The sequence below is a fragment of the Pagrus pagrus genome (genome assembly GCF_965226575.1).
Source record: "Pagrus pagrus genome assembly, chromosome: 12".
NCBI lineage: Eukaryota > Metazoa > Chordata > Actinopteri > Spariformes > Sparidae > Pagrus > Pagrus pagrus.
In genome coordinates, this window is record NC_140196.1 from 20,757,101 (window position 1) to 20,769,013 (window position 11,913).

The following is an 11,913-nucleotide window of genomic DNA, read 5'->3' on the forward strand; positions in this document are numbered from 1 at the left end:
GGAAAAGATCGCATTCTTTTAATCTGTTGAGAAACCGCAAAGTCCGGTGGGGACACCTTCATCAGTGGTATGAAACAGTTATAAATCAAGCTGTTCCTGTTAGCTGGGGAATAAAACATGAGAGTGCTTTTGGGGAGCTGACAGAGTCAGTCTGCTGCTGCCGCCCAGAGATAAGGCTGGACTTGTGCGGGATGTAGCGTGTGTGTGTGTGTGTGTGTGTGTGGTGTGGTGGCATTGATGAAAACACACACTACGCTTTTTTGGATACCTAATGTGAATTATGGATGTGAATTGGGAGCGATGACAAAGGACCAACACCGTCTGAGCCACCTTGGCGGACCTCTGATGAACAACAATAAAACAATTCTCTAGGTCTCTCTCTCTCTCTCTCTCTCTCTCACGCACACACACACACACACACACACACACACACACAAAAGGCACACTACTCAGCTTGATACTGTCTAATAACTGTGTTGATTTATCCGTCAGGGTGTCTGGCTTTGATGGGTTGCAGCCACTTGTTAGAGCCCATTTAGGCTTTTGTGTACTTTTAACATTCTGCAGCAATAATTGGAGCAATTACCTGTACTGCTGCTCTTGAGAACAATACAAACTATGATTTGAAACAGCTGCAATGATGGGAATGATGACACGAGGCATTTAAAGGACGCCACAAGCGACCAAAATCGCTGCTGTGAGCTTTGACATAGATTCTGCACGTGGCTGGATTGAGGAAGCGGTGACAGAAATGGGACGCCATTTCTTTGTGCAAAATTATTGATTTGGTGTAATGCTGATGCTGGGAGAAAACAATGTCTCCGCTTTGCGCTGCAAACTATTTTATTTCATGTAGCACTTTTTAAACAATGTGACAAATAGCTATACAGTATAAAAATAAAGATAACAGCAACAGATATTTAAAAGAAGTGATTAAAGTGGTGAAACGACAAAGTGACAAACAGGAGAATGAAAAGATAAAAGAAAATATGGATGGATTTAAAATGGGGCACAGTCTCTATCCTTGGCTCTGCAGACTGATGGGGGTAAACAAAACTACAAGCAGGAGCCTGACCGTGCCAAACTTTAAACACCAGCAGTAAAATCAATTTTACTGTAATCACTCAGCCAGTGAAGGGCAGGAAGGACAATCAAATCACATCAGTCTACTTTCTACATAAAGTAAGTCTGCATGTGGGTGTGACTAGTTGTCCAGGCTGCCCTCTGGCGACATGTACAATCAAGGCTGGGTATTTTAGGTAACTATAGAGTGCTGTAGGGATTTTTTTTTGTAGGCTATCCCAAAAGGTAGCATTGCCCTGGTTCCCGAAACAAAAAAGAAGCCTATGGGATTATGTTAATTTAATTTTGGATTATCGCAAGAAATGATGTTGATCCTCACAGATGAACACCATTTTTCAAAATGTTTTATGACACGTAAATGACATCACCTGAAGAAAAAAGCTATGGATAGGCTATAAACAAACTACGGCTTCATCGTCACACCACTAAGCCTTACTACACTATACACTTTATTATAAACTGATCATTCTGCAAGTTATAAAATTAGAGTTTCAATAGTTTGCAACTGAAGTCACAATATTCATTAATGCACAAGAAGTCAAATGTTACATCTGCCCCCACACTCTCAAGAATAGAGATATTTGCAAAGCAATTTAATATAATAAATTATTCATTCCAGTTTAAGTTTCAAGTTTATAGTGAAGAACTTGTATATGTGAGACATCAGTTGGCTCAGAGAGATCGTTGCTGTGAACAGGGATTTAAACTGAGCACAAAACACTTTTCTTACATTGTTAGAACATTTTATTACATTTAAACTCAAGGACCTTGAAGGTTAACAGTGTATGAGGAAAATACTAAGGACCAAAGAAATTATTTTATACCTCAAAAATGAGCTTTGGCAAAAAAAACCAGGTAGACAGGTATGAGACATCAGTTTGTCCTTTGGCAGGCAGAGAGGGATCAAAGACCATGTGCGTGATGAATGTCACGGCTCTGCATTGCTTCTGCTTTGAGCAGTTTAAGATGTTACATTTGCACCCGGTCCCCCCTAATGATGTTTAACGCCCTGACAACATCTGTGGTCTCATTCTGCCAGTAAGCAACCACTCTTTTTTAAAATTAGACATTTAAATGCTTTTTAAATAGATCAGGGGGTATTTGCATATTTTATGTCATAGAAGAAATTGAGAAAATCTCTTAAGCTTGTGTTAACCACAGATCTTATTTTCAGCAGTTAAACGACAATCCATTCAAACAACCCATTCACCTGGTAACTTGTTTCTAGGTTTTAGGACTCATTCCTGCTGCACTTTACACCCTTCATTTCTTCACTGTACAGGGTCCAGATCGCAGTCAGGGTCCATACAGAGAAGACGGTAGCCCTGCGAAATCTTAGCAGGTTACCAACCCAAACGCAGTATCATGTCATATCATTTAAGGCCAGTTTTAAATCACTGAATCTTTTGGAAAATGTTGCAGCTCCTCTTTTACACATAAAGCTGAAAACACACTGTATGAGCTGTCGATATCTCACTGTAGCCAAAAGGATAAATGCTGATAATAGGTCTACTTCGGAAACTGTGATGGTCGAGCAAACGGTAATGAGCCAAACCCTGGAGGGCAGCTCCAGGTAATTCAGGTTACAGACCAGGTGAGGGCCACACACAGAGACAGACAGACAGGCAGACATAGAAAGACTCTGCAATGTGGGATGAAACAGCAGAAAATAAGAAAGTAAGACTAAAGAGGCCATGCTAGCAGCTCTGTGAGGCTGTGTTCACACACACTGGTGCATATTAAGCTAGATGCTAACTTCTACATAGGCTACTCATATGCTCACAATGACAAATCTATATCAAGTTTACCATGTTCAACATTTTAGTTAGCATGTTAGCAAACTAGCATTTGCCAGTTAGCAAAAACACAGTTAAATACCTTATTGTTAAGGTTTAAACATAGCCGAAGTCTATTGGAAAAAAGTGTTTATCTGTGGGGCTGTCTGTGGCTCTATACTGTAGTGTGACATGTTTAAAGTGTATCTTGCCTCAACACAAATTCACTGCACTCGAGTTCAGGTGAACAGATCAGTCATATCCTTTACAGAAGCCTCTCAAAAGGAAGAAAATGGTTCCAAATACTGCTACTTTAATAATTTCCCCGAGGTTTGTTTCCCTGCCTCTGTTTACAGTTTTATGGAAGAGGAGGGCTTCAGGGTTGTGGTGTTAGCCTACATTTCATTCTGTTCTCCGCATCCAGAGACTCACATCACTACAGGCTGCTTCTGATGTGTGTTTGTGTGTCTGAGTGTTTTTCACAGTCACACAACGAGCACTCGGTCCAACAAATATTACCTTTGATAATGTGATGATGTTGATGTTTGTCTCTTCTGCAGGTTCTCTCTGGTGCCGGGGCTGCACCCCGACTGGATGCTCATGTTGTTCTTTGCTCACACTCATCTGACTGTGACTGTGACTCTGGGCCTGCTGCTCATCCCAAAGGTAACACTTTAAAGCAACATTATGCGACTTTTTCACCTCAAAATAACAGCTTCAAAATCATGTTGACGGTACAGTGTCTTGTAACAGGGTGAATGGTGTCTGTCTCAGCCACTCCGCCCCCCATCACTTGTTTCTGCACTATGTAACTTCAGTGAGAGGGTAGGATCACAGCGTTACATACATGTTCACTTCAACATACGAGTTTTCAACACATAACATTGTTATGATGTCATGAGTTTTGTTTGTAGTTAGCACCTACATTACGTCTGAGAAACTGTCACAGACCTGGGATTTGCATTTATGACAGTGGTGTAGCACTCAGAACCTGTGGGGGGCGCCAAATCGCACAACATGCAAATTTCTACGTAATGTTGCTTTACTAGTTACTTTATAGATTAAGATTTTGCATAATAAACATATGATAAGCTTAAGAAATACACACTGTTAAAATTAAACCAGTGCTTCCCAAACAATTACCTTGTGACTCTTTACAACAAATTAAAATGAGGTTGGGACTACTTCATGTTTCAGATGTTTATGAGTTGTTTGTAGTTCCACCAAGGAAAGATATGTTTTCCCTTTAAAGGCGTCCTATGTCACTTTTTTATTGGCCATATGTCAGCAAGATGTGACTTCATGCACGTTCTGGAGTGCCTCGTCTCAGTGTCTCTCTCCACTCCGCTAACAGAGAGCAACTGAAGCTAACGTTAGCATTCAAATGTAGCCTGCTAACATAAACACACGACCAGCTTCTACCACAACACAGAAGTGCCACAGAGCCCCTTTAACCCTCTAACATTGTTTAATTTGAATAACTGTTTGAGATCCAAAGAGGTAAAATTATTCAGTATTTAACAAAAAAAGATGAGACTAAAGAAAAAGAAAAAAAGAGTACAAAATGGGAATAAATATGAGAGATGGAAAACTAGTAAACCTGAGTGAAAGAGATTGTCATAGTGCGCTACACATGTTGAAGGCAGCAAAGATGCAGTGAATTTGGGAAACCAATCCTCAGAAGAGAAGCAGCTGCCATTTAAAGAGCTGCATGAAGTCTAACTTTTCTTTGTTTAAATGATGGAAAACACTGTGATTGTAATGGGTCTATTCAGTACTGAGAGATTTCCATAATGGCTGCTGCTGTACTGTAGCTTGTGTGCAAAACAATGCATTAATCATCTTAAGTTAATTTGATATTAGCTATCTGGAACACACACATACACGCAGATGCACACAGGCGCATTTGCTACCATTACCTTAAACTCATTCAGACTGCGCTAGTGGTTATTGTAATTTAGCTGAGCGCTCCCGCGGGTGTCTTTATGCGCAATCTCTCAAGTCTGATGGAAAACATTTAATTCTCCCGCTGTGTGAGAAATACAATACACCATCAGCACTCATTGTTCTTTCATTCTTTCTTAATTAGGCACCTCAGAAGTCGGTCGGGTACACTGGGATAATTAAGCACAATGGGAGGGTGTTAATCTCACACAGCGTCTGTTCTTGAATATGGAATGAATATTTGGTCTTTCTTTGTTCACAGATTTGTTATTCAAGCAAATCTAAATTATCTGGCCCTGAAGATAAAGTTGAAATCAGACAGATCACTGCAGATCATTCTCTTCTCGATAGAAAGTGTTATTGTAATAATTGTTATTGTAATAATCCAACCATATCTCACCTTTTGTTTCTGTACTTCCAAGTGAGGACGTGATTAGTGGCTGCAAAAACTGAGCTGCATACATTTGAATTTGTTATACACAATTTGCATATTTGCAGTGAATAAAATAATGAGAAAAAACTTTCAACTTAACATAGTAACTTAAGTTTATTTAAATGTAAGTAACTGTGATTTCACATCCATTTCAGATCCATTAAAGGGCCACTTTAGTTAATTTTGTAGTTTTGGAGATGAAATTAAAACTCAGAATTTTAATATTTACAATATTAATGTGGTAATAATACAAATTTAGAAATATTTATCTTTTCCATCACTGAATAAACAAGCTGTTCTCAGAGGAAATTAAGGTCACTGTTTGAAGCTAGAAAGGTGGCAGGGTCCGCCACATATAAACAAAGTAAAACAGTATGGAATTGTGTTGTCCTTTAAGTTTTGTTTATTCAGTAACGAAAAAACAGATTTTCTTTTATATATACAGTATATCTATATATATATATATGGATATATATTTGCACCAACAGTCAAAGGATAGAAATTAACTTGAGAAAAACTTAACTTGGAGTTAGAAAGTATTAAATGATTAACATAGAAAAACATAAATCAATGTACGTGCTTTTTTCCAAATTCTGCAGTTTATATTTTTTTTGCAGAAAAGAGTAATTTAAGTTAAACAAAGTAAATCGTGGAGAGGAAAGTAACTAATTTGTTGAATAAAATGAATATCAGTAAATCTTTTGCTGCAGTAGAATTATTTTCACCAACAGCCCTCCTCAACTGACCTCTTTAACCAACATATTTATACTGTCAAAAGATTAATCTAATCAGAGGCGTCCTACAGGCCGGGCTTATCTCGTTTGAGAAGCTACATTTACAATTTTACATCTTTTTCTCACCCTTCCCGCTGACTCAGTGATGTCATTCTTTGACCTTGCTCTCCATCTGTCTTAGTTCCTGTCCAAAGGGACACAGGCCAGGGATGATATCGCCACCGAGGCCTACGAGGAGGAGCTGGACATGGGAAGATCTGGCTCTTACCTCAACAACAGCATTACTTCAGCCTGGAGCGAGCACAGCTTGGACCCCGAGGACATACGGGTAAAGGAGCATTCACGGCGCGATCTGAATATGCTTCCAAATTATTTTTTTACTCCTTATATAAGGTGTCACACATGAGACGGATTGTCGGAGCCATTAAAAGTGTATATAATAACATGACGGGTCAGATGGTTGGTTTGTCAGAAGCATCTGGAAAGACAACTGTTTGTAAAATGGCAGGGACTTTGAAGAACTACTTGACAGATGATTGGATGAACCAATCAGTCATGAACCATCATCTATCACAGGCAAACTCCAACCAATCAGATCAACAGTATTCGAGCTCTACCCTTAATCATACTCTTACCGAAGCCAGTCAAGATAAGCGTAAAGGAAAACTCTTCAGTCCTCCACCCCTTGTACCAGTACCAAATCAGCTATAATCATGAAAAAATGAATCAAAAAGCTACACAGTAGGAAGTTCTTTCAAAGCCGCTGAACATTCACAGTGTCCCTTTTCTTTCTAGGATGAGTTGAAGAAGTTGTACGCCCAGTTGGAAGTCTACAAACGGAAGAAGATGCTCGCCAACAACCCGCACCTCCAAAAGAAGCGCAATTCCAAGAAAGGTCTGGGCCGCTCCCTGATGAAACGGATAACAGAGATCCCAGAGACCATGCACATACACCGGCAGTGCAGCCGTGAGGACGGCAGCGAACACGGCAGCAACCGCAGCACCCTGAGGAGGAACCCGTTTGAAGCGAGCCACCACGGTAAGGTCATGGTTCCAGCTGTTTCATCTCAGCGCCACAGAAGCAGCATGTAAGTTCGGATGATTTAACTGAGTTTTAACCTTTAATACATGTAAATGTGAGTTCTTCAACGAGTTAAAGCATAAAGGTTTCAGGCAGACGGGGGAACACAGTGCTGCAGCACTGGACAGTATGAGCAAACCGATGTGTTTTTTGAGCACTAAAGCATGTAAACCTATTCTAGTAGTAACCCAAAATAAAGTGATGGACCTGAAAATGAGGAAATGATGTCTCCTTTAATCTGACCTCAGGCAAATCTCGCGATGACTCTCTGAAGAACAAAGTCATGGGCTTGAAGAAATCACTCAGCTATGACCACGTTTGTGACCAGGACGAGGAAACTGGAAGCCAGACTGGCTCGACTGCAGGAGACAAAATGACTCCCGTTAGAGATGGCGGGGAAGGATCTCTTCTGGGTTCCCTGATTGGCCGGAAACACACTAAGAAGCAGCTGGAACCAGCTGCAACCCCTCCGAGACTGGAACCAGCCGAGTCCACCGAGTCTGTCCCACTGTTCTGGAAATCGGCAAGCGCTCATAACCTAACGCACGAGAAGAAACCAGTCCACCTGCGGACCTCCATCATGCAGAAGTCTCTGAGCGTGATCGCGAGTGCCAAGGAGAAGATGCCGGGCCTGACCAACAAGACGCAAAGCGTGGAGGACGCCAGTAAGAAGGGTATGAAGGGGCAGGAGGAGAGGATGCTGTCTGAGGTGGATGAGACTCCTGAGCACTACCCCAAGATGATCATCAGCCAGTCAGTGGAGTACTCCAAGAGTCCCTTGAAGATGGGCATCATGAAACAACAGGTACTTTTAACCTCTTTTTATTCAAATCCAACCTGATTGATGTTGTTGAGCTGTAGCGCTGAAGTGTTAATAGATTAATTACTTCAAAGTAATTTATTTTCAGCTTCTTAAATATAAGGATTTGCTTTTTTTTTGTTGGATTTTTTCTTTACCTCAGAAATCAGAGTTCTTAACTCACGCTCCACTTACCAGCTCATTCTGGAAATACCAATGACATGTCAGTGGATGGAGACCTTTTCTTATAAAGCATCTTATTAGTGAGAAGAAGAATAGAGAGATTGAGCTGAGGCTGTTTTGTTTGTTTCAATGGCCAGACGAGGAGAGGATCATTTGAATTCTGTCCAGACTTCAGACCAGGAAGGACACTGATAAATCAACAAGGCCTACCAAAAGCATCCCAGTGGGACCATATTATGTGTCTGGGTGGTTGGAACATCTGGCCTTTAAACTGGCAATAACATTTTTTTTTGGCCACTTGACAGCAACAAAGCAAGTTGTAAAAAAAAAACTTTGCCTATTTACACTTACAGCAGACACTGTGCCAGTGTAAATGCTCCGCTATGTTCTCCATTTACCTGCCATAGATTCAAATAATCAGTTCACTGATTACGTAATATTATATATTTGAAATAATTGGTAGTTGCAGCCCTCTTTAGCTCTCAAATCATTTGATTAATGCAGTAATTGATTTACAGTGTTTTTTTATCACTTGATTTGAACAGGTAAGTGGCAGCCAGCCGTCCATTTGCTCCGAAACCGGCAGGAACCTCTACGATGTGTCCGAGGTTTGTCCCTGGGAGCTGGAAGAACCTCAGACTCCATCTGAAGCAAAGGCCCAGAAACATGTCTCCATCGCTCCTGGAGAAACCACCAGTGGCCGGAGAGGCAGCAGCAGCTCTGGAATCAGCAAAGGGAGCCGCTCCCAGCAGAGGCAGAAAGCAGGCCAGTCCCCTTCCAACAGACGCCGCTCCAAAGATAAAGGAAGTGAGAGGGAGGACGGAAGGGAAACGCGGAAATCTCGGCCACCCAGGTCACCTCTCCCTCTCAAGCCGGACGTCTGTCCCTGGGAGTTCGATGAGCAGCCCATGATGGCAGGAGATTCAGATTCCATCTCCCCAGACCGAATCAGGCGTAAGAAAAGCGTCACGCCCACTGACGGCAAACCCAAGGGGCTCCACTCAGACTACTCCAAGTCCACCGGGAGCCTCTTGCAGCCTCCCTCCCTGATGGTTGAGATCTGCCCGTGGGATTACAGCAGCCCACCTTCGCCGAAGCAGGAGAAGACATGCAACAGCCCCACCACCCACAAGAAGAAACGGAAAGGCTCCAGCTCGTCCAACTACAAGGCAGAGAGGGAGAAAGCGAGGGAGAAAAGCAGAGAGAGGCGGAGCTCCTCCAGCAAGCCACAGTCGGAGAGGAGGCGGGTCAGCCAGTCGTCGGAGTGCGGCGGGCCGGTTTCTGAGCGGCGGAGGAGCTCCACCAGAGACCCGGAGGCCATGGAGAACAGGAGGGGGGGTGAGCCCTCACACACCAGCTTTGCTCAGACTAAAAAATCACCAGAGAAGAAGAAAGAGAGCTCTTTGAGTTCTAGTTACAAAGCGGCAGTCACGGCGGATGTTTGCCCCTGGGACTTTCACGAGCAAGACTCCGGGGGGAAGGCATGATGACTGGTGTGATGATTGTACTTTTTTTGTATTCACAGACGGACAGCACAGAGGACACATTGATAAAGACAGAACACTGCAGTTGATGAGAAAGCTTTTCTCTGGGTGACCTGAATGGGAAAAAGAACATTTATTCTGCTGTCCATCGATGCAACCCAAACATTTGCTAAACAGCAAACGTGTCGTTGTTACATTGCATTGAATGCAACCTTGAAGTCACTTTAAAGGAATTTTTCAGTCTGCACTTTTGCTTGCACATTTTGTCAAAGTTACATTGTACGTATGTTCTATCACATTGATTACATAATGAGAAAATGAATCATATCTATATTTACCAACAGATCAGACAATCATTAGTCACACAGTAAATGCTTCACCGAATGAGCTTATCGAATTCAGACGAATGTTTTCTTTTGTTACGCCGATGATATTCTACGTTACGTGGTAAGTCAGTGGAGACTGACTGTATAAAGATGCTGATGATGAAAACCAGCAGGCAGCAGGGGGAAAAAAAGACCTTAGGAAAAAATGAGCTATCAGCTCTGAGAAGCAGGACCAAAGCCCCAGACACAGCTGTGATGTCTTACCTTGAGGCCAAATGCATAATTCATAATATGATCTGTTTGATTAGTGGAACACAGGAATAACAAAGGATTGTAGTATGGCTTCATTTCAAAACAAGAAAAACTGTATGTTTCCGTAATAATGCTCAATATACGGTGTGTATTTTTCTAAAAATTCATTGCATGTGGCAAACTGTCAAGCATCCAATAACTGAATGTTTATTGGTTAACTTGTATTCAAATATGGAACTTTTGATGTTGTTGCTTCTGGTATTTGTCTCCTTACGTACCACATGCTTTTTGAAATGACGTGCATCGCCATCAATACTCTACACACCTATTCAAACGGCTTACAGTTGAGCAGTACTGAAATATCCACGAGGCTCTCCCTTCTGTTGATATTTATTTACTGTTTACTCCATATTCTCACCCTGGATGTCCCTTCTCAGAGGCTGTAGTATTTCCACGTCTAAAAAAAATGTGCCGGAGGACCAAAACCAAGCCTGACTAGGGTGGATGATGTGAATAATGCATTTTTTTCTGTCACTTAGTTGCCCGTTTTACATCAGCTTGAATGCACCTTCCTTCAAATCTTTGCACATATTCAATCGCTAAAACCACGACTATGCATGACCAAAGCGTTTCTTTGCCACCCTCTCGCTGATAGAAAGTGAGTCATTTATCAGTTAGACGTCACATCCGTCGAGAACAACAACAGTCAGCCTTTCTGTCCTGCGATCAGCCACCCACCATTGACACCTAATGCAGCGCGGTCAACACCTAATGCAGCGCGTCAAACACGGTAGACAGTTCAGCTTCATTACGGCTGTGTGTGCATGTCAGTGAAAATACAATCACCAGAAGGCTTAAAAAAATAACATATTATGAGATACTTAAAGAGGACTTGGGAGCACATGGGATTTTCAATCTAGATGTCAGATGTTGTCATGTATTCATCAAGCATTTTGAGTGAAGGTGTAAATAATCTGTTTTGCCCATTGAGCATTCAGAAAAGAGCATCCACAAAGTGAAAGGCTTGATAAATAAATATGACCCACCACTCTCTCTAACTCTCACATGGTTTTTTCTATCTGGTGGCTTTAGGCTGTTTGAAATGGAATGATGTAACTTGCCCACTTCATGTATTTTATGCTTGTTATACTGTACAGTGTTGCTCCAAGAAGTTACAACATGTTGTAGCGTCCACATGGGAGTGTTTACAGTATATTGTACATTCATATTGTGTTGCATGTACATATAGTAAATACCCTGTTCTCAACTCTGGATTAAATCTTTCTATAAAGCCCCAGTTTGCTTCAAGACTTTCTTTGTTGTGCTCGATATTGTTTGTGTGAGGTTTACAGTAATAATCCATATGTCTTGATCAACCTGCCAGTGCTTTCTCTAGACCGCGAAGGTTGAATCACCTCACAGAACGGAAACCAATCGGCTGTCTTAACATCTCGAGGGTGGTGCCAGAGGCTGTTTGCTGTTTCCTTATACACAGTCGATTGCTCAGTCATGGATCACCAAAGATACCAAGTATACAAAACATCATCATCTTTTAGAAAAAATACTTTGAACATGAAACATTACAACCACTTTTCAATGTTACTCTTAAACCATCAGTGACCAAAAAGGTCAAGTGTGTACATGTCTCATACAAAGTAACATATTTGTTAGTCTTTCAACCTTTGAATACCTGCTTCTGTCTGCCACATGTCCAATTCAACCAGCCCTGTCAATTCTACTGTAGGAGCTATGTGTCTTTCTTGTAGTCTGTACAACACTGACACCATGTGGAGACTCCTGATGCTCTAGATTAGACAGT

The 11,913-nt window shown here is 41.7% G+C and overlaps 1 protein-coding gene across 1 annotated transcript in view; it reads left to right on the forward strand.

Moving 5' to 3' along the window:
* Nucleotides 1–11,391, forward strand: part of gpr158b (G protein-coupled receptor 158b) — a 73,984-nt gene extending 62,593 nt beyond the window's left edge. The window contains exons 9-13 of the mRNA XM_084368655.1: nucleotides 3,419–3,524; nucleotides 6,151–6,297; nucleotides 6,765–7,008; nucleotides 7,299–7,855; nucleotides 8,578–11,391. Of these exons, the coding sequence (XP_084224781.1) occupies nucleotides 3,419–3,524; nucleotides 6,151–6,297; nucleotides 6,765–7,008; nucleotides 7,299–7,855; nucleotides 8,578–9,519 (1,996 nt within the window). The 3' untranslated portion in view covers nucleotides 9,520–11,391. The remainder of the gene's footprint in view (nucleotides 1–3,418; nucleotides 3,525–6,150; nucleotides 6,298–6,764; nucleotides 7,009–7,298; nucleotides 7,856–8,577) is intronic.
* Nucleotides 11,392–11,913: the final 522 nt, after the last annotated feature.